This window comes from Phalangium opilio, unplaced genomic scaffold (genome assembly GCF_054372755.1).
Source record: "Phalangium opilio isolate 3A_F unplaced genomic scaffold, DU_Popi_V2 ptg000209l_1, whole genome shotgun sequence".
NCBI lineage: Eukaryota > Metazoa > Arthropoda > Arachnida > Opiliones > Phalangiidae > Phalangium > Phalangium opilio.
Genome location: NW_028324217.1, coordinates 226,936 through 253,501, shown reverse-complemented (window position 1 = coordinate 253,501; position 26,566 = coordinate 226,936). Strand labels below are relative to the sequence as shown.

The window sequence follows — 26,566 nt, the reverse complement described above, 5'->3', positions numbered from 1 at the left end:
GCTCCAAGTTTTTAGTATTTTTGGATGGGGGACAAATAGGACTTGGCATATACAAGTTTTCAGTATTCAGTAAGTAAGAAAATTGGTGATAAATTACTTGAGGCATCCTTGTTTGGATACATACCTAATGGACTTCGATCCCGATCCCGAGTTGCGCAGTCCTTAAAATGGTGACGAAAGGGGTGCCTTGAAATAGAAGTAAATTAATTTGGAAACAAATGAAAATTTACAATACAGTGGTTTATTTAATTGACAGGGGTTTAGTTAGGTTAGTACTCTGATAGATATGGTTAATTATTACATTAGGAGGGATTCCAAGATGGGGGGGGGGGAAAGGACGATTCTACAATCAATAACTTATCCAGACTTCATTATATATATACTTCTATGAATACGGTATTTTTTATCCTTTTTTAAGATCTGTAAATTGTTACTCAGCGTGATATGACATTCACAAAAACACCCGTACAATCATACATTATCATAATTTATTACAAGTGGGAGCTGCTCCAATCTATGTAGAACATTATTATTTTCACGGAATTTCCGTGAAATTATTAATTTATTAAGACCTGTTTTCACGTACCAACCATCTGTTGCTAAAAATTCTTTAACGCTAATTGTTTTTTATTTACCGGACTGGGGAAGATTCGTCTGCTAAATTTTAAACAAAGTCCACACGCAACTCGGATGAATTCATCGCGTATGAACTTTAATATAAAAATTTTATTTATTTATTTCTTGGCTAGCGAAAATTGAGGTGCGGAATTTTGTTTGTTTGTTTGTTTGTTTACGAAGCCGTTAATTAATGTTTATAGTTAATCATTTCGTTTTCCTTTTTAAAAATAAATTAATTAAGAAATATATTTAAAACTTTAATCATTAAAAAGGCATTAATCGCTCGAAATGGTTTTTGCCAAAAAGACTAAAATGTTTGTTTGTTTGTTTGTTTGTTTAGCGTCTGAAGCCGAAAACTTGTTTGTTTATTTACTTGTTTACTGGACGTTCCTTTTAAATCATTTTTATGGACAAAATGTTTATTTATTTATGGATGGTTTTATATTGAAGTTAAAAAGTGCGACGGGCATCGGCGGCGGCCATTTTGTTGGTATATTAAAATTCTGTAAGGGGAGGGAGGGGGTTAAAGGTCGCGGACGGGGTCATGACCCCATTTATACCGTACCATACCTGATATCGTGAATAATTTTTAAGGAAGACTAATTTAATTTAATTAATTTAATTTAATACGGATTAAAGAATAATTTAAAATAATATATATATTCTTTTAGCGGCGCTTGGACACTGTCCAAGTCGCTCAAAGAGTATAGTAAATTGGTAGCGAGGGGGGGGAAGGTTGAAAAATAATATTAATAAAGACCACGCATTTAAATAAAACTTTAAACTGAAATTAATAATATTAATATGGTTTGTACCTTCTAAATATTTAGAGAGGTTAAGAAGAAGCGTTCTTTCTCGCTTAACCGCTCTATTATCTCTCTCTCTTTCATTTGTTAAAATCATCATATATATATATCATTATATACTTCATTTCATTTTTATAATAATCTATAATTCTTTGAAATTAATCGATTTATCTTAATTAATTAATTACGCGAATGAATTAAAATTATTTGGCCTCAAGATATTATACATGTACAATTAATGACGTCTCTTAATTACAACGAAATTAAAATTAAAATTGGCACGAAAACAAATTTATTTACTAAATTAATTATAATACTATAATTTATGCTATGATTCACGCTTTTTTTCTACGTGTTATATATATATATAGTCTTTGCTAAAAACGTACGTACGTACGTACGTAGAGCTAGGCTGAATTAATTAATCTTTGTTAATTATTTATTTATTTGATGAAAGGAATTTAAAATCGTTAATTTGGGATATGTTAAATTGTAAATTGAGCTTTAAAATATTTTGGGGGAATAATTTAAGGGTTTTTACTGGTGCAAGTTCTAACGCGATTTAGGTAGGGCATAATTTGCGCTACAATACGAGACAAATTAGGTCAAAATCGGACAATAAATAATAATGTTACGAGCTATTTTGTGTAAAAAAAAAACGGGGAAAAGATTTTGCCTAATTTGTTTCTAATTTCCTTAATTTTGGTTGGAATTTGTCCTACTTGGTCTCAAATTGTAGCTCTCGTTAAACTCTATGAAAGGGTTTTCAATTGTTATTAAATAGATCTAAATATGGCCTACAAAACGAGACAAATTAGGTCAAAATCGGCCGGTAAATAATAAAGTTACGAGCTATTTTGTGTAAAAAAACGGGAAAAGATTTTGCCTAATTTGTTTCTAATTTCCTTAATTTTGATTCGAATTAACCCTAATTAGTCTCAAATTGTAGCTCTCGTTGAACTCCACGAAAGGGTTTTCAATCGTTAATAAATAGATCTAAATTTGGCCTACAAAACGAGACGAATTAGGTCAAAATCGGACAATAAATAAGAAAGTTATCTGTCCAAAATTGAAATTAATTTTAGCGAATACTTATCCTTAGTATTTTAATAATTTCCTTAATTTTGGTTGGAATTTGCCCTACTTGGTCTCTAATTGTAGCTCTGATTAAACTCTACCGGAATACTTGATTGGAATTTGGCTAGAAAGCTGATGTTTGGCGTAGGCCTAATAAGAAGCGTGTTTGTTTCTGTGTTTTGTGGCTGGAATAATTATTAGTTAGCGTGATGGCGTTAAAATACTACTTAGTAGCAACTCTGTTGAACCTTGACCTTTGGGGGAAAAGGTTTTAATTGACAGTACGACGGAATTTGAAGCGCGCCTTCGATCGAACTAAAGTCGTTAATGATTGATTATGTAATGTTTTCTTCAGCCAGCTAGAAAACAATCGGGAGGAGGAGGAGCTGCTGCTAAATTGGCACGCAAAATGATCATGACACTCTTAACAAGTATTAATTAAAGCTACCTGAGTTATGATTAACTTAATAACAAAATATATTTCACTTTTTTGCCCAGATAGACCCCCCAAAATGGCGCAAATATTTTAATTCTTTTTATAAAAAAAATTTCTGAAAATTTTAAGAAAAATATTTTTAGGAAAATTTAACAAAAATTTAAGAATTTTTTTTTTTTTGAAAATTTGAGAATTTTTTTTTTTTGAAAATTTCAGAAAAATTTAAGAATTTTTTTTTTGAAAATTTAAGAAAAAATAATTCTTGAAGATTTAAGAAAAAAAAATTGTAAAAAATTTTGGAGAAAAAAATTGTCGAAAATTTAAGAAAAAAAAAATAGTTGAAAATTGAAGAAATTTGGGAAATTTTTTTTAATTGTCTATCTGGGCAAAGAAAGATGCATAAATTAAAAAATGGCACTAAATGAATGAATTGAGCCACGTTGATTAATTAATTATTTCGCGATTCCGGGGGGGGGGGCTGACGTCTCCATATAATAATAATAATAATAATTAAAACTAAATGCCAGCAATCAGTTAATTAAGTTAAGCGGGGGAGGTAGGTGGGGTGGAGAGGGGGGGCGAACTAATAATTAATTAATTTATACAGACTTAAAATCTATAATATTTATAATTCCACGATTTGTTTTTAAATTCTTCTGTACACAAATATATATATACGTTTTGTTTTGTTTTGTTTTAAATACGTTTTTTTCTGTCAGCGTATATATACTATCATCTATATACTATTTACAAATCACAACACCGACAACTTTTACATCTACGGAACGGAGGGGGGCCAGGGGGAGTAGGGAAGTGGGCGTGGCTTCCTATAAACCAATACGGAGATCCCGATCATTCCTCGAAATGTTTCCCGACGTTTCAGCCGTGACGTCACGGGACCTAGACTAAAAACGTCATTTACGGATACCTTAACCAACTGGTTACGTTCGCACTAGGCATTCAGAAATATCTCTAATCTCGTCACGCCTTCTTATCTGAAGAAGACGGGCTAGTGACGTCACCACCGTATCGGATCTCCGAAATAATTTAACAGAAAACCAAGTTCCCTAAAGTCCATTCCATTTACCCAGTGCGAACGAAGCCCGGGCTGTCAATTTTGTCAACTATCAACAATCAATTAGGGCTTGTTTACTCGGGACAGAATGGACCTCTATTTGTTTACTCGTTTTTAAAATAGGTTGAAACCATCCACTATTACTTACGACACGAATGACGTAGTTGTAGTAGTAGTAGTAGTAGTAGTACTTACGTTACGTAGTTGTCCGGGTAGTTTCACTTTCACGTTTTAAATTAAAATTATTTTTAAAACATTTTGTTGGTTGGGGGGGGGGGCAACAGGGGGGAAACGGGGGGATGTTTGTTTGTTTGTTTACTCGTTTACAGTCCTTAAACTTTGTATTTGTCCGTTACATATTTACACACACACGTAGTTGTTTGTTTGTTTGTTGTTAATAATAATGGCACTAGCACACATGATTGTTTTCTTCAAAAATGTTTCGCGTACTTTCTTTTTTAAAAATGATTTCAAAATCATCAACTTTGTTTTTTAAGTGATTTCAAAGTTATTCTTTGTCGGGGAATTTTTGCCTTTAAAATTTATATCGGTGTTATTATTAACTATTGTTCGGCTCGGGTTTAGTAGCGTTTTGTCTTCGTCGGGGGTCGTGACGGGGCTTTCCGTGGGGGCCATGGGGGCCGAGGCGCTGCGCCCCTCAACGTCGTTTAGGTACAGCGTTCGACGACTTACCGAACTCCGCGGACTCGTCGGCAGAGTTTCGCTGCTGACGATCGAGAAACTGCCGCTGTCGTTGGGAACATCTACGCGCGACAATTTAACCAAATGTTTTTCTTACAGGGGGAATTGCCGCCAGATGAAACTTCGGCAAGCGATATAAAAGGCTAGTGGGGGTTGCCACAATTTCAAATTATTCCCTAGCTAGGTTTCCCCCCGAATTACGCCATGTCCCTCAACCTTCCTAAAACCCGCGACATTTTCCAAACTAAAATCAAATTTCCTAAAACTCCGTGACTATACCGTGACCTTTTGGTCTATTTTTATATTCCACGTCTTTTCCCTGACATTTCCACGACCCTTTTCAGCCTATTATTCGATTCCACAATGCTTTTGAGCCTATTATTCGATTCCACAATGCTTTTGAGCCTATAATTCAATTCCACGATGCTTTTGAGCCTATTATTCGATTCCACGATGCTTTTGAGCCTATCATTCAATTCCACGATGCTTTTGAGCCTATTATTCGATTCCACGATGCTTTTGAGCCTATTATTCAATTCCACGATGCTTTTGAGCCTATCATTCAATTCCACGATGCTTTTGAGCCTATTATTCAATTCCACGATGCTTTTGAGCCTATTATTCAATTCCACGATGCTTTTGAGCCTATTATTCAATTCCACGATGCTTTTGAGCCTATCATTCAATTCCACGATGCTTTTGAGGCTTTTGAGCCTATTTTTCAATTCCACGATGCTTTTGAGCCTATTATTCAATTATACGACCCTTTTGAACCCAATTTTTAATTCCAGGACCCTTTTGAGCCTATTATTCGATTCCACGACGTTTTTAAACCCATTCTGTCAATATGCGTAACCTTTTTGGACCCATTTCCAAATACACCAAGATGTGGCAACCACGTGTTAACCCAACGCAAAAGGCAGCAAAGGCAAAACAAAGATAGGGACTAACCTTGTTGTCCAGCCTGCAACGAACCCATACTCCAAGTAGCGAGTGAAAGTGACCTAGGATAAGTGGAACTGCGTCCACTGGGTGTGACCGCCTCGGAAGATCGCGACGAAGCCGTGTCCAGCCTCAAGCGAGCCTGTTCGCCCTCCATCCACCGGGGGGAGCCGCCCCCGCTTTCCGGCGGGTTGCTCAACTGCTCGGCCGAAAAGCAGCGTTGCGAACGCGCGTGACTTGGGGGCGGCGTGGCCGGGACCCCGTTCTTAAAAGGAACTACTACGGAACTGACCGCCGCGTCATCGGCACCCATCGTCGTCGCCGCCTCGAATAACCAACCCCGACCGTTATCATCCTGAGACGCAAGTAAACAACCCATCAAGTACTCGAACCCAAACGCCGCCAGATTCACCCCAATAACAATAAATGATAAATGACTGACCTTTGAACTCTTACAGGGTGCGTGATGTACGGTAGCTTGGGCGGGCGATCCTCGCGAATAATACCCGTCGTTACTGTTCCCCTTGGGGGTCTGTTGATGACTGGCCCAGTTGGGGTGAGCTCTGTTCGCGCCACCACCACCACCTCCACCATAGTCCTGGGAATGATGGTGCCTGGCCCTTCTGCCGGCGTAGTCCTCGGAATGGTGAGGGTGGGGCGCCGTCGTCTGGAATGTGCGTAGCAGAGGGCTTTGCGAATCGCAGGTGGTATGTCCGCTTTGACTCAGCTCGTCCGAGACGTCGCTGTGATGTTCCAGCCCGCTGGAGACACTGGGGGGTCTCTTCAGGAGGGGACTGCCCAAGTAGGGTCCCCCGATGCCATTGACGATGGCGTGTCGGTTATTGGCCGAACTCAAGAGGAGACCGCGATGGCAATGCGACCCCGGATCGTCGCACGATAGCAGCTCGTCGTTCGAGTGTTTCGCGCTTTCACCCGTCCCACTGTCTTTGCTAGAATGCTCTATCAGGGACCAAACAACCATTTTGCAACTTTTAATCTTCATCCGACAAGAACTCAATTCCTGATATCACGCGAAACATTAAACTGACCAGTTCCTGGTATCACACGAAACATTAAACAGGGTTCATACCACTTTTGGAAAAAAAAATTCCCTGAGAATTCCATGTTTTTCCCCACATACTTCCCTGAATTTTCCAGAGTTACGAGCCTCCAAAGTTGGGTCTAATGCTATTCCTATGGAGGGGTTTGTTTGTTTACGTTTTGCTTAAGTACTCGGCCCCTGTTTGTCTTAATCCCAAGTCTATAGTATGGTTAGATGGGGGACAAATTGGGCTATAACATACTCAAACGACATCCCCGTATCTCTACTAGAACCAGAGTTACGAGCCTGCAAAGTTGGGTCAAACGCTTTTCCTATGGAGGAGGGTTGTTTCTTTACGTTTTGCTTAATTACTCGGCCCCTGTTGGTCGTAGCCCTAAGTTTTTAGTATGGTTAGATGGGGGGCAAATTGGGCTATAACATACTCAAAGGACATCCCCGTATCTCTAGTAGAAACAGAGTTACGAGGCTGCAAAGTTGGGTCTAAAATGCAATTCCTATGGAGGGGTTGTTTGTTTACGTTTTGCTTAATATCTCGGCCCCTGTTTGTCGTAGCCCCAAGTACTTAGTATTGTTGGATGGGGGACAAATTGGACTATAACATACTCAAAGGACATCCCCGTATCTCTAGTAGAACCAGAGTTATAAGCCTCCAAAGTATAGTGTAATGCTATTCCTATGGAGGGTATGTTCACGAACATTTTGCTTAATTCCCTGATTTTACTAAAAATTCGTAATTCCCTGAGTTTTCCATGAGGTTTTTGTCAACTATTTATTTCCCCGATTTTTCCAGGTTTGTATGAACCCTGTTAAACTACCCATCCCTGATATCACGCGAAACATTTTATAAATCCCTAACTATTCCAAATTCGACCATGAACCCCAGAATGTTAAAAAAAAGTGTTTTCTCGTCTTACCTGAATTGGAATCAGAAAAGAGATGTCCGGCGGACTCTTTAAAGTCGACGATGGCCGATCCGGCGGAAGGATATCCTGGGTGATGAAAGGGGGCTAATTCCCCGGCGGAAATGAGTCCGTCGTCATTGGGCGGATGTCCGAACTCCTCGGAACGCTTCCTGGTCTGATAAATAATGACGACCCACACCAGGGATGTCCCGACGACGCAACAGACGACGGCGATGATAATAATTCCCGTGGTGGCGCCGCTGTCCTCCTTGGAGCCGCCACCGACGCCGCCCGCGTTCCCGTTGGAACTGGGAGTGACTTTCAGGTAGGCCGAGTCCCGTTCCGAACCCAGGGCGTTGGTCATCTCGCAGACGTAGCGTCCGGTGTCGGACGGTTGCGTCTGAACGATGATCAGCAGTTGGCTTTCCGCCGTGAAGAAGTGCCGCTCCGTCGGGATTAAGGGGCCGCCGTCTTTCGTCCAGTTTAAGCGCGGTTTCGGACTGCCCGACGCCATGCACTCCAACACCGCCGTCTCACCCTCCTGAGTTTGCTTGTCTTCCATCGGTTTCACGAACGACGGGATTTCTAACCCAACCACACAGACAACCCCTTTAAACTCTCAAGTATCCTTACCCGTAATTCCTTTCAACTGTCCACTACTCTCAACAAACAAAGAGCGACCGCGACTGACCAACAAACAAAGGACGACCGTGACTGACCAACCAACAAAGGGCGACCACGACTGACCAACCAACAAAGGGCGACCTCTACTGACCAATAAACAAAGGGCGAGCGCGACTGACCAACAAACAAAGGGCGACCGCGACTGACCAACAAACAAAGGGCGAGCGCGACTGACCAACAAACAAAGGGCGACCACGACTGACCAATAAACGAAGGACGACCGCGACTGACCAATAAACAAAGGACGACCGCGACTGACCAATAAACAAAGGACGACCGCGACTGACCAATAAACAAAGGACGACCGCGACTGACCAATAATCAAAGGACGACCGCGACTGACCAATAAACAAAGGACGACCACTACTGACCAATAATCAAAGGACGACCACTACTGACCAATAATCAAAGGACGACCGCGACTGACCAATAAACAAAGGACGACCGCGTTTAGATTAGTCAACAAACCAACGGTGACCGCGACTGACCAACAAACAGTTACCGCGTCCAGTAACCAGAAAACTCCGCGACGAACCGCGGACATTAACATAAAAGGAGAAGAGAATTCTTTATCTTACCTTGTACTTGTAGAGTTGCATTGGCGACGATGGTCCCAGCCGCATTCTCAGCAGTACAACTATAGACTCCCATATCGCTCAATTTGACGCTGACGATGAAGAAGACGTCATCGGAGGGCATGACGTGCATCCGGCGTTCCCTGGCGGCTGGAAAATCATCTCCGCCATCTTTCTGCCAAGCAATTTCGGGCGCCGGTTGACCTTGAACGGCGCATTCTAACCGCGCAGTGCTGCCGGCTTTGGCCGTCACGTTCTTTGGTGTCTTGGTGAAAACGGGGAACACTGCGCCCCAAACAAGAACGACTTAAGTACCTCCCTAAATGACTTCAGTAAGTACTTTATAACTTACCATGAACGGTGATTTTGGCCTTTTGAGAGTAAACCGATCCCAAATGGTTGGAGATGACGCATTGATATCGACCTTCGTCCTGGTCCTGGACATTCCTCAAGTGCAGGATACTGACGTATTCCGTCACTCCACCTTCTTTGGTCACCGCGTACGTTTCAACGTTATTCCCATCAAGTAACAACTGCAAAAAGTAATTAAAACCTATAAAGTACTTGTCCCTACGTACTATGTCCAAGAAGACCATTGGTCAGCGTACCTTGTTATCTTTCCTCCAGCGGAAAGTGGTGTCGGAGGAAGCCGAGGAAGAGATGGCTCCTTTGCAGACCAGCGTCACGTTGGCTCCCTTCAAGGCGATCCGGGTTTCGGGTTCCTCGGTTATGTACGGTTTTGGGAAGTCATCTGAAACAGAACAAAAGGCGCCTTTAGCTGCAACGCAAAGGTCATTGGGTCGAGACCACTTACCACAAGTGAAATTAACGGCGTTGGCCTTGGTGATGGCCACGCCTCGCATCCAAATTGGATGACCACACTGAGCCGAAATGTACTTTCTGGTACTGGTCAGCCATAATGGCAACCATTTCAAGGAACAGTCGCATAACAGGCTTTGACTGTCCAAGGTTCTAAGGTTTCAAAGCGCGACTTTCAATTACGCGTGTACTTAACTTAATAAGTTATAAATTACAACATGCAAGTACTTACAGCGTTTGGAGGTGTTTCAAGTTGAGGAAAGGGTTCTGTTGGATGGAGGTCACTGGATTTTGGGAAATATCCAGCGTCTTCAACTTGTTAAGTCCCACGAAAGCCTTCTTGGCGATGGACTTGATCTTATTGTTGGCCAGGCTTAGTTTGGTCAAGCGGGACAGTCCAGTAAAGGCGCCGTCCGTGTCCTCGATTGACCACGAAATGTCGTTGTTCTTCAAGACCCTAAAACGCCAAGAACCAACCAACCATTCTTCTAAACCCCCTAATCGTCTAAGACACACAAGTACTGGAAAGCTAGGGACCAACTTACAGGACTTGTAGATTGTGAAGGGACTTGAAGGTCCCTTCCTCAATGTAGGATATTTTGTTATTGTCCAAGTAAAGATATCTCAAGTTTTCCAACTTTGAGAAATTTCCTTTACTGATGATTTCCAGTTCGTTAAATGTTAAGTCACTTAAGTCGTAATTAAATTAATCGCAATTAAATTAGGCCTTACTAATTAAGTTAATTAAGTTAATTAAATTTAATTATTAACGTACAGTTCGAGTAATCGTTTACAAAATTCCCAGACGTCGTGTTCAATTTCGGAAATTTGATTATGACTTACGGTTCTAAGGAAACATTTTAATCTCAATTGAAACGTTTATGATCACTTCGGGGTTAATTGATTTCTTTTTATTTAACTTACAGCTGCTCTAAAGAGGTCAAGCCGTACAACCATCCTTTAGCTATCATGCTAATGTTGTTATTGTCCAAATGTCTAATAGTTTTAAATAATTTAAATGTCAACGCGTTCAGTAAAATTTGTATAAAATGTAAAGGAAAATTTTGCGATTTGTATAAAATGTAAAGGAAATATTTGCGATTTGTATAAAATGTAAAGGAAAAATTTGCGATTTGTATAAAATGTAAAGGAAAAATTTGCGATTTGTATAAAATATAAGGGAAATATTTGCGATTTGTATAAAATATAAGGGTAAAATTTGCGATTTGTATAAAATGTAAAGGAAATATTTGTGATTTGTATAAAATATAAGGGAAATATTTGCGATTTGTATAAAATATAAGGGAAAAAATTGCGATTTGTATAAAACTTAAGGGTAAAATTGCCGATTTGTATAAAATGTAAGGCAAAAAAATGGCAGTACTTACAGGTTTTTAATGCTGACGAGTCCCCAAAAGGCTCCATCCAAAAGTTGTTTAATATTGTTTCTCTTCAACTTCAAAATCTGCAAGGACTTCAAATTTTGGAAGACCAAACCCTCAATTTGAGTCAACTGGTTTCGACTCAACTCTCTGCGAAAACATTTGACAGTTTGATTACAACACGGTCCCCCCGTAAAGACGGCAACCCCGCACGACGACTACCCAAACGTGGGCCTACTAAGTACTTACAAATTTTTGAGGTTTTCCAGTTGTTGGAAGAGATCCTTGCGCAAGACTCTAACGTTATTCTTATTCAACTTCAACGATTGCAGCGAAGTCAAATTATCAAAGGCGCCCTTTTCAATCTCGCGGATACGATTATGGTTTAGGGAACTGAGAGGGACAAAACCATGAAGAATTAAAGTCACTAATTGGGCCCACTTCGGACTTCATTAATATGTCTTACAGCTGCTGCAGTTTGACGCAGGCCTTTGGAAACGAATCCGCCTTCAATTCCAGAACTTTATTGGAATTCAAATCTAAATGCTGCAAATTGGGGAGGCTCTCCAAGGCGGTACCGTCGATAGACACGATATTATTACGATGTCTGAAATCAAATTTCACCCCAACATTCAAGTTGACTGATCTTACAGACAATCACTAATGACCAACTCGCCACGATTAGCTACTGCGCGTAACAATTACTAAAAAACAACACGAGTCATCGAAAACCGGCAGGGTACCGAGCGAGGGGCTATTCACTCCCGTAATATACGCGCGTTCTGTCAGGGAGAGTGACAATCCCCGAGGGGCTATTCACTCCGTAATATACACGAGTTCTAAGAGGGAGATAGAGAGTGAACAACCCCGAGGGGCTATTCACTCCGTAATATGCGCGAGTTCTGTCAGGGAGAGAGTGACAATCCCCGAGGGGCTATTCACTCTGTAATATAAACGAGTTCTAAGAGGGAGATACAGAGTGAACATCCCCACGGTACCAATAGAGTCCCGGTTAATTTAGCGCGTTAAAAGTTATTACGGTTAAGTGAATAATGGACGTTTGATATTTTGAGCGTCAAAAATTTGTCCAGGGGGGGGGGGCTAACTGGCTGAGATTACGATTAAATTAGACGAATTTTATTAAACTGGCGCCAACAATAGATCCAGAGGAACCCCGAAGCGGACGCTGCCGCCACTAGTCTATACTCTTTCCTTTCACGACCAATTCTTTCTCTATCTCTCAGGGTTAAAGGTCAAAAGATGAATACAATACAAGTACTTACAGAATGAGATTTTGTAGTTTGGGTAAATTTCCCAGCTTGGGAATTTCACTCAGAAAGTTGCCGTTAACTTTCCTGAAAAAACCATTGGATTAAAGTTAAACCGTGACGCGACGTTGAAGAAAAAGGGTTAATATTTGAAGGCTAGTGTTAATTAAACTTACAGTTCAACTAAATTATTAAGACCCTGAAAAGCGGACGAATTCAGATATCGAATCCGGTTAATACTCAAGTCGCTAGAAATAAAATTTAAAATAGAAATGGTTTGTTTAGTCTCTCAAAGTTTAGACTTAGGGAGACGTTATATAATAAGCTTATGCTACAATACAATGTGGTCTGAAGACCCGCGTTATCTTATTTATGGTGAAATTAGGTCTAATTAGATCTATTCTAGATCAATAAAGATGTCCTTTAGTAAATCTTCAATTTGATGCAATTTCTCGGACATGAAATATTGAACAAAGGGTGCCTCAACGCGGTTACCACCAATTTATAACATATCATCCAGTTTAATAATCAGCTCGGAACGCGAAGGGGGGGGGGCTACTACGCTAATAGTTAAGGAAGGGGGCTGCTGAGTCACCCAAGGAGGGTTGGATTCACTCTCAGTCCCGTTGCAGGGAGACGGGGACGGGGTTCGTCAAATATCCTCATTATCTACTTGAGCATACGGATTTCGGTGGGAAATTGAACACTCGTTTATTTATACCATGCAGGCCCAGATAGACATTGCCATTGTTCATGGAATAGTCAGTAATAATTCAACGTTGAAAGCGCAAAATATAGATAGGCCTACAGTACTTTTTCAAAAAGGGATTGTTGGTAGTACAGTTGGTGATTGTTGAGTCGAAAATGTATGTAACTTCTATGACCAGTTCATTCAGCCACAGAAAGGGATGCACCCTTTAACACAAGTGATCATGAACATTGGAACTCGTGTTTATGATTGGATGACCCCTTAAATTTAACGTAATAAACTGAAGGGGTCATCCCTAAAACACTTTTCCAATGTTCATGCATGATAATCAAAATTTGGTTGTATTCCCATAGAACCATCTATCCCACTCATGAACTTTGGCTCCCATAATTAGCCTCACTTTTTATAAGACCCCCTTAATCATCTTTGTACCTAAATAATTCGTATCAAAATTATAAACTCTCGAATTCTTTTATGGATGGAATCAAATTTTGGATCATTATTTAATTTTCTGGGTGCAAAAGTTGGCCCTGGGTATCAAATTTCTGTTATGGTTGGTTACATTACGTGTATGGTTGGCCACGTACGTCAAAAATATAAATTCGAGACTAAAATCATTTGACAATAGATTGATTTTTGTACCCTAACCTTTCCCAACCTTCGCCGCCGTAGCAGCAGCGCGAATCTGAAACGTTTCAAAACACCAAAACATATCGAACTCTGGACCGCCAAGGTATTAACGAAAAAGGACACTTAATCCAACTACCACCGTAACGCCTTAAACAGCCGCGACATTCCCGTCTTTAGAGAGGGAAAAGTATCCGACCCCGGGCACACACCAGGGGCATTCGGGGGGGGGGAGGGTCACCGATGGTGGTGAGCTTTTTCACACCCTGAAGTTTCCAGACATAAAAGATTTCTCGGAATTTTTTTTTTCTCTCTCTCTCTCTTGGTAGGGATGAAATTCTCTTGTTGCCCGGATTATATTATACATCGAGTAATGGCAGAATAGGTTATCTTGGCGTATGAATTAATACAGTTTAAAGGGGGAGCGGTGTCGCTTCCAGGTGGGGTGAGCTAAGCTTAGAAAAGGTATTTGTTGGTCCGAGGTGGGGTGGTGGTGGTGCTATAGAGAGCCGGGCACCCCTGGAGAGGTGACCGTCGTGATTTAAGACTGGCTGCTTGGTTGGCGCCGTGTCTGTAATATCTCTTAAAATATTTTTTTTTAGACAGACCCAAAATTCCTAATTTTAATTTTTGAATCGCGTAACAATAAGATTATTAACATTAATAATATTAACTTTGATTCGGGAGTACTCTTTCAAAAGATTTAAAATGAAACGTTACCCTTGGAACTTAATCAATCCTAAGCTACCACTGCCAGAGTATTCTGGGGGTCATAACCTACGTTTGACTATATTGTACCAGGGATAGATATAATTTTAGAAGTAGGAATGGAGAACGGAGTAACATCTGGGCGCGCGTCAAAGTCCCGGTCCCCCTTCCCCGGGACGGAGGGGGGGGGGGTATGAAAGAAGCTAGGCGGGTCATAGCGACAGAGGTTACAAAGGAATTAAGTCACTATTTTTCACCCTACCCGTCAGCAAACGTCATCAAAACGTATAGTTTAAGTTAGCAGCCAATAAGAGAATTTAAACTTTTCGTTACATTACGTGTTGGAAGGAGGGACTCAATACTGGGTGGTCTATGAGTCGGAATAACTGAAGTAAATACTAACCGTTCCGTTCTCCATTCCTACTTCTAAAATTAAATCTATCCCTGATAGTACCAAGTATTAACAAGATTTTCCAAAAGATTGAAATCACTTTATAGGCGGCCCATGTTTGGAGGGAAAGTGTAGGTTGTTAAGATAACACGATAGTCATTGTCTACCATATTATTCTTTCTCTGTTTAATATTGTTAGTTGGTGGGGGGAGTGGGGAGGGGGGCAGCGCCTGATTCTTTATCGTAATCGATTGAGTAATGGTTGCGGACCTCCCAGATTGAATTCAAGCGCCGTTCCTAGATCGGATTTAACAAGAACCTCCCATTTATTCCCAACAACTCTGTGTACTGGGAGAGAAGAAGAAGCTGATGGAGAACAAGACGATGATGATTGTACTATCACTCTACAAAACCAGAGAGAGAGAGAGAGCGAGAGAACGAGATAAGTGGCCTCTTTAGTAAAGTTCTCACCCGCTTCTCTACAATCTTATCTTATCTTAATTCGTGTCCGCTTTTTTGGTGAGGTGTCGAAGGCCCAACACAATAGACGGGTTAAACAAAATCATACGGCTGTCACTTGCGAGATAAAAATCATTCGGTGCACGGTGCTGTTGGTTTTAACTTAACATTTCTATTCTTTTCAACACTCACCGCTATCTTTAAGGAGCTACGACTATAGCGGCAAAAGAAGCATATTATCTAACAATATCATTTCTTCCACATGTTTTAAAGGTTTCTAAAACTTAGTTACAACTTAACCTAATCCGTTAGTTAATACTATTTAATAACTAGGTAATTAAGCGATTATCTGCGGATGAAAATGGGCGTGGCTGGAGGTAAACCGACGGTTTATTACGAATTAATAATTACAGACGATAATATTTTTAAATTGTTTTAGAGTGGAAAGAATTATTGCGCATTGTAAAAAGATTCGGGGGGGGGGGGTTGAAGGAATACGAGAAACGCCACGCAATCTAACGACGATTCGCCTGATGCAAGCGTTTTAACGAGAAAATTATTCAAATGAAGTTAAATTATGTATTCGCCAGCACAACATTGAATTATAAAACCCCTTAGGAAGTTCACAAATGTTTTTTCATTTATTTTTTAATAGCGAGGCGTGCTCGGATACTTGTCAATTCGCTTGCAATTATACTTGTAACATAGAATCAAATGATAATTGACAATTCAATTGGTGTATTACCATATTAATGTATTTCTATAGTCTTTGAGCGCCTTGCAATTGATTCGCCTGATAATTTTAGTCAAGGAATCTTTAGAAATATTATAATGACCGTATTAATATATTTCTATAGTCCTTGAGGGGCTTGGTACGCTAATAAAGAGAATATTTGTTAAATGTCGATGAAGTAACGAAGTATTTTTTCGGGACGTCGTATAAATTTCTAGTCGTTGAGGGGCTTGCTTAAGCGACGCCAATGGAAAACAGTCTCACATATACCAATTAATTATGAATCGAAAATGCATCGTCTCAGCTAGGGCCTCGACCATTAACCTATAGACGCGGCTAGCTAGCTTACACGGTATATCGGTCTAGGGCCAGCCATTTAATATATATAAATCACAGATTCACCAGCGATTTCACGTTAACCACGCCCCGCATCATGAGGCAAACTCATTAAGTTCGACTAGCAATAATAGCATCTCGATCCTGGGCCTGATGGCCGGGTTCGCGCCCGGGGCTCCAACGGATAAGATCGAAGCAAACCATCGTTGGAAGGAATAACGTTAAAAATGGTTAAGAAAAATATCGAAGAATGAAAATGGAATTCATAAACAGTTACAAGGCGCGTTGATCCGAACCCGACGGACCACTTGGCGTCAATGGCTACTTAGAATGCCGCTCATGGACCAGACCAGACCAAAGAGAGTCGGCTGGCTGGTTGGTAACCACGGCGGCACGAGAACCCATCGACTACACGGACCCCGCGCGACAAAAAATATTTGGAAATTTATTCAAAAATGGGTTAATTGCTCTCAAGGTCGTCCCCGACTAAAATAGACAAAATTTAAAAAGGAAAAAAGAAAACTTCAATAATATTTGTTCGTGTTGTGGATCTGCCATGGGAAAAGAGACGCGTTCTAGTATATCAAGGTCACATAAGGGAGCCTGCTAATTATAGGACCCAAGTTCAGTGGGATATGCATGGTTCTATGCGAAATCAACTGAAATTTGAGAATCGAAAATGTTAAATGTAACTTCTATGGCTAGTCACTAACTTTGGGGGCAAAATCGGTCCTCATTTTCGACTCATAATCGTGGTGGTGGTGGGGGGTGTAATTGGGATTATTTCGATATGCTGTTATTAAAGATGGTCATCTTCGATGGGCGTTTCGCGAAACTATCATCCCTGGGATCAGTATAAAGTGCCTCGACTGGCTCGGTGGACATGCAGCGTCGATAAAAAGCATGGGGAATTTATTAGAGAGAGCGCGGCCTATTAAGAGTGGGGCGTGGCTGGGAGCTCCATCCACGCTGATTTCTACATCATTTAACCCCCGGGCCAAAGTGAAATTCATCAAAATCGTCCCGCAACAATCATTATATCACGAAACGTTAAATCATTTTTTTTTCGCTTAAATCCAGACCCTTAAAGATTTCATATCGAGATGACAATCTCACCGCCGCCGCCGACTTTTACAAGTTATAAAGTTCAAACACATCTCTTGCTGCTAATATTATCAGAAGGGGATTAACAAAACCGTCGAGAAATGGTCAAGCCGGCGACATTTTTCTTTAAATATTAATTTCTCGGTTCCTGTTTGTTGCAACCCCAAGTTTTTAGTATGGTTAGAGGGGGGACAAATAGGACTATAACATACTCAAAGGGCATCCCCGTATCTCTACTAGAACAAGAGTTATGAGCCTCCAAAGTGTATTTACATAAATTCATAAGTAACATAATAACAATAAGTGAGACAAAAAATTTGTTGACGAAGATATTCACGTAGCCTGAAGTTTAAAGTATCCTTGTATGGGGGGCAAATAGGACTATAACATACTCAAAGGACATCCCCGTATTTCTAATAGAACAAGAGTTATGGGCCTTTAAAGTTCAGCGTAAAAAATCATAAGTAACATAATAACAATAAGTGAGACGATACCAAAGCTGACGAACATTTTGTTTAATATCTCGGCCCCTGTTTGTCGTAGCCCTAACTTTTTAGTATGGTTAGATGGGGGACAAATTGGACTATAACATACTCAAAGGACATCCCCGTATCTCTAGTAGACACAGAGTTACGAGCCTCTAAAGTTGGGTGTGACGCTATTTCTATGGCAAGTTTTTTATATTTCGCTTAATTTCTCGGCCCCTGTTTGACGCAACCCCAAACCTTTGGTATAGTAAGATGGGGGACAATTTGGACGATAACATACTCAAAGGACATCCCCGTATCTCTACTAGAACCAGAGTTACGAGCCTCCAAAATTGGGTCAAATGCTTTTCCTATGGAGGGGTTGTTTGTTTACGTTTTGCTTAATTACTTGGCCCCTGTTTGTCGTAGCCCAAAGTTTTTAGTATGGTTAGATGGGGGACAAATTGCACTATAACTTACTCAAAGGGCATCCTCGTATCTCTAGTAGAACCAGAGTTATGAGCCTCCAAAGTATAGTCTAATGCTATTCCTATGGAGGGGATTTGTTTGTTTACGTTTTGCTTAATATCTCGGCCCCTGTTTGTCGTAGCCCTAAGTTTATAGTATGGTTGGATGGGGGACAAATTGGACTATAATATACTCAAAGGACATCCCGGTATCTCTAGTAGCACCAGAGTTATGAGCCTCCAAAGTCGGGTCTAATGCTATTCCTATGGAGGGAGGTTGTTTGTTTACGTTTTGCTTAATTACTCGGCCCCTGTTTGTCGTAGCCCTACGTTTTTAGTATGGTTGGATGGGGGGCAAATTGGACTATAACATACTCAAAGGAGATCCCGGTATCTCTAGTAGAACCAGAGTTATGAGCCTCCAAAGTCGGGTCTAATGCTATTCCTATGGAGGGATTTGTTTGTTTACGTTTTGCTTAATTACTCGGCCCCTGTTTGACGTAGCCCTACGTTTTTAGTATGGTTGGATGGGGGGCAAATTGGACTATAACATACTCAAAGAACATCCCCGTATCTCCAGTAGAACCTGAGTTACGAGCCTCCAAAGTTGGGTGTAATGTGGTCCGTCGAAATTATTATCAAACCCTAATCATGACGCTCCCTCTAATACTTATATTTTGACGCAATTCATGGAAACTCGGGGTTCATATATTTATAGGAACTTAGTCTCTGTGAATTCAGGCTTATCATAATTCACTTATTAAATCTTTCCCAGGTGGCGCCTACCAAAATACAAGATCGAAAAAAAAAACATAAAAAACCGAGCGAAGCTCTTTTTAAAATAAAATGTTTTTAAAATCAGTTACACGGATAGTGGTGGATGGTTGTAAGCGTGAAGGAAGGAGCTAGATAATCTGGTATCGACCATTTTAGGCACGATTCGAATTGGCCCCCCCTACCCATCTACCCATCCCCCGTCCCCTGTAGAGCCAGCCACAGATTTCAGCTTGTGTGGGTAGAGATTGTATATTACTCGAGTCGTCGGAACAGGCAGGGGTGCAGGGGGAGACCAGAGAGACGGTGTCTTGGACTGGCGCAGGAGGGAACCAAGGAGGAGGACGACGGGGCGCAAGGAATATTTTTCGCACCTCGAAACGAACAAAAAGACAGCGGGGTCACGAAATTTACTATTGGGACCTGCCTTTTTCGGATTCACCCCCAAAAAGAAAACCATCCCGAACGATATTAGGGCTATCACTTTAGAACCAGAGAAATTATGCCGAATTTAAGACCTTTGTCGATTGGCATACGACATATTAAGTAGATAGATAGTTCAAAGGTCACGATTAAAATTATCTGTAGGTAGTTTAGTTTCTGGACAGTTCTTGGTGTAATAAATAAATAAGAAAGGTTGGTGTTACTTACATTTCAGTCAAGTTTTCTAAACCACGAAACGCTTCCTCGGGAATGCTGGTTATGTCGTTGTTCTGAAGTACGCTGTAATTAAACAACATTAATTAGAAATTAAATAATTATAACCAATTTCCTATTCTCTCATTTGAATCCAGCCCCCAAAATAAAAATAAGCTTTCAATGTTACAATGACGTGTTGAGGTGAAATTTAATTTAATTAGAATCAAATTGAGGTATTTTTTTCAATCGCGGCGGTAACTGATAACCTTTAAAGTTATAAGTCTCAGTCCGGAATTGAGGGCCAACCATATAGACCTTTCCGACGTGGCTACAAAAGGGATAGGCAACCCTCGGCAACGGGACATACGAAACGTCAACAGCGCAGGCGCCAAAAGCGAGATGGAAGGGGCAAAGAGTGTTACCCTCTCATAAGTTACGTCGAAATGCCTGGTCTAGAGAAGGGACCCCCTTAAAGGCCAGCAGCCGAGTAAGGGGGCTCCGAACAAAGTTGCTGGGTGTGAATGATCTTTGAACTGGGGTGGTGGTGGTGGTTCAAAGAAAGATTTTTGCCAGATGGGTCCCAACCAACCCAACAGTCATCCCTGGTCGCTTTTGACTATCCCGGGGGTCAGTCAGTTCTCTGATCGGCGGCCCCCGTCTCAATGAAATGGGGCAGAGGCATTAAACCGTTTTCAATATATCCCCTCCTGACTATTCCTTTCTATTACACGGTTTGCTAAGAGGGCAAAAACTGTCTTTCAAAAGAAAATACAACCAGGCTATAGCCCGGCAACGTATTCATCCGCTTCAGCTATGGCCCTACATTTCGCACGTGTTATTCTCATATATGGAAATTGAATCTTTATACTCGTATAAAGTGTTTATCGCTCAGGGGAAAAACCATCCATTTTGGTGGTTAGAAATGAAGTAAGAATAACCAAATGATTTCGTAGCTAGCCTAGTAAAAAATTATATATATTCAGGTGGCGCATACGCCTTTTAAAATAACAAATGCGAAAATGTGCTCGCGATTTTACTTAACACCTCTTAAAATGTGCGCAAACATTGGTGCGCAAGAGTTGCCTAAATACCACCGACACCCTGCAGAAAGAATGCTTGCTTTAGCTACTCCAATACAGAGTAATCCTAGTGGTTGAACCTTACCCACCTCAACATCCTGAGGAATTTAGTAGGTACAATAGAAAAACTACTAAATAACAAAAATTAAATCCATTTCCATATTTGTCATCAAGTCTATTCCCTAAGCTAAAACACTCAAATGGTATTAGCAGCTAGGGTTCGGACTAAAAATCCCTAACTTTTCCATCTTAACCCTGGGACCATTTTAAGTACGCGTTTACCAGAGTTCACTTCATGGTCACACCTGGGCCCATATTTAGCATTGTTGGAAGCGATCATTGTTTGCTATACCAAACGCTATCCCTGACTACCCTTTCAGGTGCACGTGTATCTCGATCTTAAAGTCCAACTGCCAGGGTACGGGGGTGGGAGGTAAGTTGATGGCGTGTGTACTTTAAAGTTCACACCTCTAGAAGAATGAATAGGGAACGAAGCGATAAATCTTTTTGTCGCGTTTAGAGGAGGGTGTGGAGGCGCGTAACACCTGAAAACACATAATAATATTCTTCTCTTTCGGTGAAAGCACGTGTTCGCGGAATGGCGCGAAAACATTTTGGCGCCACCGATCCTTTCACAAATAACCAAAATAAATTCTGTCAAAAGAGTTTTAGAAATCGCGAGTCGCGGTCAAACTCAAAGGAAGCCAAGAAATCTATACCCACGACAGAGGGGTCAACACCTAGCACGTGCGGGCCTACCCCCGGGGGGACAGGGGAGTACACGGGGGGGGGGCTGAAGGAAAAGTGTCGAAATGGGGACGACTGATTTTATCAATGGATATCATTCAAGAATAAGAAACGTTTCCCAACGTGTCTTTCATTGCTTTCTTCCACGAGTTATCATTGCCGATCTCACGGTAAGGTACTATGTATGGCACACCTATCTAAATACAGGGTGTTTTTGATAAGTCTGCCACCATGAATTGAAGGGTGCTTTCTTTGGGTCAATCATGAGTGAAAAAGTGTCATTAATTAATTAATTACCCAAGCTAATTATTCCGATAAAAGTATAGTAGATACTAATCCAAAAACTGACAGCTGTCCTGGGGACGGGGGGATGGTAAGAAGAAGTGAAAACACCAAAAATAAATAATGGTAAGCCCATGGCCATGCAGCATGTGGCGAAGGAAACCCGCGTTAAGACACGAGAGCTAGAGTGGTGGTGTGTGTATAATAATAATCAGAGAGTGTTTATCCGAAATGTTATTGTCGATTTACAAAATTTTGGACAAGTTGTATCCCTCGATTAGTTTTACGACAGACAGACAGCGTCGTGGAGGGAGAGGGGGTGCCTTGCGCCTTAAGTTCAACTCCTTCCCTTGATTATTAAAGCGGGGCGTGATGATTAGGAAGAATCCGCGGTGCCATACCAAGATGGGACGGGGTGCCGGGGATGGCGTGTCCCGGGTGTGATGTTTAACAGCTTATAACACGTTGGCGGCCCAGGAGGGAACAGCGGAGTGTGATTTCTCTAGAAGCTAGTTTCCAACCTCCTCCCTTCCTCCAACCTCTCTCCGATTCTTTGATGGAAAACAGACTTATACTCATTCGTCTGACAGTCTAGCTGACTCCATTCCTTTGTCCATTATGGAAGACGTAATACGGTTGAAGGTATAACGTAAAGAAAGCCTGTTCGTATCTTCACTGCATTTCTATTCTATTCTATTCAATGTTCCAGAATGGACAGGGGTAATATTTGGTCTTCTAGGTTTCAAGCTGTATTTAAATCTAAGGAGGATTTTCGGCCTTACGTTTTAATCGCGTACTGATCAGAAAAAAGACCCAGGTTCCGAAGCCGATCCTGATGCTCTTTCAACAACCTAACCTAACCTAACGCGACCAAAGCTACTTTGACCTAAGCTATCTTTGTCACTGTATTTTGGGCCAATCTTAAAGTGATCGTTATTAAAATAGACTCGTGTTCGGATGTTTTTAATTCCTCGTCAAATCTAAGGCTAAATAAAGGCTAAACGTTCCCTATAAATAGTTTGATAAAAAACAAATTTTGATTCAAGGCGTTGCGAGGCGATTGAAAGCTATGGTTATACAAAGATGGCCTTCACGATGCGGCGGCGCATTGGGGACGGGGGGGAGGGAGAGAGGAAGTTTTTAAGTGTCCATTTCCTGGCTTCCTCAGTCCTCAATGAACAAAATACTCTAGACACACACACAACTCCTATCTTATTTACTTTGCAAATTCCACGCTCGCTCACTCACTCGGGGTCCCGGAGAGGATGGATTATCAAGGCGCGCATCCCGTAAGCAAGCAACGACCATCCCGAACCCAAAGAAATAACAACCGCTGCACCCTGCATAGCCTGCCCAAATCACGCCAGGACCATCAAACGCTGTTACAACCAAAATACCACCGAAGTTACCACCGAAGTAAAGTCGATTTTGATTGAGCCCCCAAGGGATGCATGCACCCCCTAACCCACAAGTTACTAATGAACATTGGAAGGAGTGTTTTCGGGATGACCCCCTTGAAATTAATTAAGAAAATGAAAAACCCCCAATCTCGGGATTATCCTTGACCAATGGGTCACAAAGACGGACCAGCTTTCAATTCCACCAAAGCTTGGCAAGATCCCTAGCCTGGTAGCCAAGTTAGGTTTTGATTTTTCCCAAATCATATTTAGGCAAACAATTTAATTAGTCGCGAATATTTTTAAGTATATTAATTAAGCAAATGACCTTTTTTAAAACATAATTATCTCCGCTGTAACGTAACCCTCTGTTCTTCTTAAAACTAAGCGGATATTGGGTTGGGTGTTTTCCCGTTTTAAAGAGCCAAATTTAAATGAGTATACAGAATATTAACACCACCTTGGTATTTTTTTTTGTTTTTGGGGCGCGAGACATTTAAGGTGTCACGTGGACTTGAGAGAGAGCGCGCGCGAGTTCACGGAGAACGTCACGTGGAGCACAACCCCCCCCCCCCTAGACCTTCGCCCACCCACGCTATACGGTAGTGGCAGCACCCTTAAAACGTAATACAGTCAAGGCAACAGAGTGTCATTACTCTAATAAACAGTATAATCCTTTCGGGTGGAAAGTTTAAATGAATGCCTGTAATGTCTATACTGTTGGTTGGTAATTAAAATCGCATTAACGCGACAGAAGGGAAAGGACACGTGACCTATCGAATTCGGGGATTGTATTATAGGGTGTATTTTAATTTTGCGGGTCAAGTGCCGTGCCGGACCTCCCGTGGCGTGTGCCCATGCTCTATTAGTCTTGTTCAGACTGAGTAATTGAATTTTAAAGAAAACCACCTTAATTACCTAATCCTCTTTGTCACTACAAAGTCCATGTATTAAATTAAGAGAAGGCTGCAATATTGGTCAGATAAAGAAAGAACGAAAGACAGGCATGGCGTCTTTTTTGACAGATACTTTTAACGTTTTTCGACACGCTGCTGCCAATGGTCTTATCTACAAACACACAGAGACACTACGCTGACAAACCTATAGTAGATAATAACCTAGGTGTTATCCGGGGAGCGAGGGAAGGCCTTGTGTGTAACTATTTATTATCTTTGGGTTGCTATAATTCCTTTTAGGGTATAAGTCGGTGCCATCCACCCACCCACCCACGTGTCAAATCAAGAAAGACGGTCACGTGATCAACCTGGAGGAACATTACGCCGCCGCCACCGCTATCAATGGGCGTTTGTTGATTTTTAACTGGTTTCTTTCTGCCAATCTTTATCAATTTTATTCCCTTTTTCTTCTTTGGTTCTTAGAAGTTATAATTTACGATATATTGTCTCGGAATTACTTAATCTAAAACACGAGTGGGCGGGCGACCGATCAAATTAATTTTGCTATTTTCATTTTTAATATGATAACTAAAATTATGTTGAAATATTTTCAAATTAGTGACAGCCAAGCTTTTTCCCCATTGAGATTTATACTATAACAGGCAGGTAACTGTCACCACTATTTTAATCGTAGTTTTGATGAATTTTTCAACTCAGAGTTGTTAGTGACATTCTGGGTAATGTTATCTGACTTTTGAACTTAGGATTCAAAAGGGTATTTTGGCTGATTTGGGGATAAGACACAGTAACCCCACCCCCTCTCCCAAATTAGTATTCGTGGCTTAGGTTAGGTTAAGGGTCAGGGACATGGGGACAGGCTGGGGTCAACTAACCCCTGAACATCTCTGATCATTGACCAATCATGTCTGATTTTTGACCTTAGGTTTCAAAAGGTATTTCGGGGTGATTTTGGGATAAGACTGGACCCCCCCCCCCTACCAAAAATTGTATTCGCAACTTAGGTTAGCCTTAAATGAGGGTCAGGGACATGGGGGCAGCCTAGGGTCATGTAACCCCTGAACATCTCTGATCTATCATGTCTGACTTTTGACCTTAGGGTTCAAAAGGTATTTCTGGGTGATTTGGGGATAAGACACAGTAACCCCATCCCAAATTAGTATTCACAACTTAGGTTAGCCTTAAATGAGGGTCAGTGACATGGGGACAGGCTATGGTCAACTAACCCCTGAACTTCTATATATAACCAATCAATCAACTTTGGGCTCTCAAAGTATTCTGGGTAATCATACAAAGACGGTACTACTATACGGATTGAAGTTGCCTTTAGTTTTATCATAATTGATTCCGTATCTTTATGGGTGTAATATACTAATCAAGGGATTTAAATTAATTACATGGTCGTATATCAACACCAACTCCCAGTTGTCAACCCGCTTGTAAAACCATATATCATTTTAAACCCTCAAATTAATCCTCGTAGCGGATAAGCTGCAACGCCATAAACTTTGGCGCCAACCTAAATTAATTACCAGTCAAATTAACAAACACCCGTTTGAACTTTCAACCCCCCCCCCCTAAAATACGTTTTCTAACACTTTGACCTTTCCATTCACGCCTGATCAAATACGTTTAGCTTATATCTTTTGTTTTCAACGTAAAACCGTGTTGATATTAGAGTTTTTCGCTAATTTTTACTAGTTTTTAAAACAATTAACGACTATGATTTAAAATTAAACATTAGGGAAGACGAATCAAAACAAACCCCGCTAAGCCTTGGTCAATAATAAAAAAGACGTAGGGAAGGACAAGGTTACTACTTACATTATTCCAGCCCAAATGGGAAGATCTCTAGGAACGTCTATTAGACCTTTTTTACTGCAATCCACCAAAACTCCCAAACACGAACAACTGGAGGGGCATTTATTATTCACTCCGTCGCAAATACCGATTAAAAGCGTTAATAAAATCCAAAATACGGGCGAAATTCGACGTCGAAAAAGCGCAAAGTGCCCCGTTCGAGGACCTAGGCTTAAGGCGACGGCGGCGACCATTTTACAGTTCCGAGAAGCCGAGGCTTAGCCCAAATACTCTTAAAACGCGATAAAATCAAGTAAAATGCCGCGATAAGAACTTACGTCGCCTCATTTTCGTCCATTTATCGCTTAATATCGACGTCATTTACGAATACGCGTTAGTTTAATTCATTTAATTAACATTTTGAGTAGCTTTAATGGAGCAGTCGGTAGGACATTTCTCTGGCTGGCTAAAGGCGCAACAGTAATACACAGCGTACACTCGCGCACGTACATTGGCTTCGAACTAGCGAGCCAGACCTCAGAAACACGCGTACATACTCGTAAGGGAGCATTTGACGGCCCCCC

General features: G+C 41.1%; 1 protein-coding gene across 1 annotated transcript; it reads right to left on the bottom strand.

The window, feature by feature from the left end:
* Positions 1-219: 219 nt before the first annotated feature.
* Positions 220-26,524, bottom strand: LOC149618079 (leucine-rich repeats and immunoglobulin-like domains protein 1). Its single transcript, XM_089855023.1, has 19 exons — positions 26,007-26,524; positions 19,776-19,847; positions 12,526-12,597; positions 12,365-12,436; positions 11,548-11,688; positions 11,331-11,474; positions 11,088-11,231; positions 10,624-10,695; positions 10,475-10,546; positions 10,245-10,388; positions 9,932-10,156; positions 9,695-9,852; positions 9,489-9,631; positions 9,233-9,413; positions 8,884-9,165; positions 7,634-8,206; positions 6,099-6,616; positions 5,666-6,011; positions 220-4,776 (listed from the first exon to the last, which is right to left on the bottom strand). The coding sequence occupies exons 1-19, from the start codon at positions 26,234-26,236 to the stop codon at positions 4,505-4,507; spliced, it is 3,861 nt and encodes a 1,286-aa protein (XP_089711149.1). The 5' UTR covers positions 26,237-26,524; the 3' UTR covers positions 220-4,504.
* Between the last annotated feature and the right edge of the window lie 42 nt (positions 26,525-26,566).

Coding starts and splice junctions, on each gene's coding strand:
- LOC149618079 (XM_089855023.1), bottom strand. CDS start 26,236: ATGGTCGCCGCCGTCGCCTTAAGCCTAGGTCCTCGAACGGGGCACTTT. Junction 11,475..11,547: donor TGCGTCAAACTGCAGCAGCT/GTAAGACATATT, acceptor TGTCCCTCTCAG/TTCCCTAAACCATAATCGTA. Junction 4,777..5,665: donor GTTGCAGGCTGGACAACAAG/GTTAGTCCCTAT, acceptor TGTCGCGCGTAG/ATGTTCCCAACGACAGCGGC.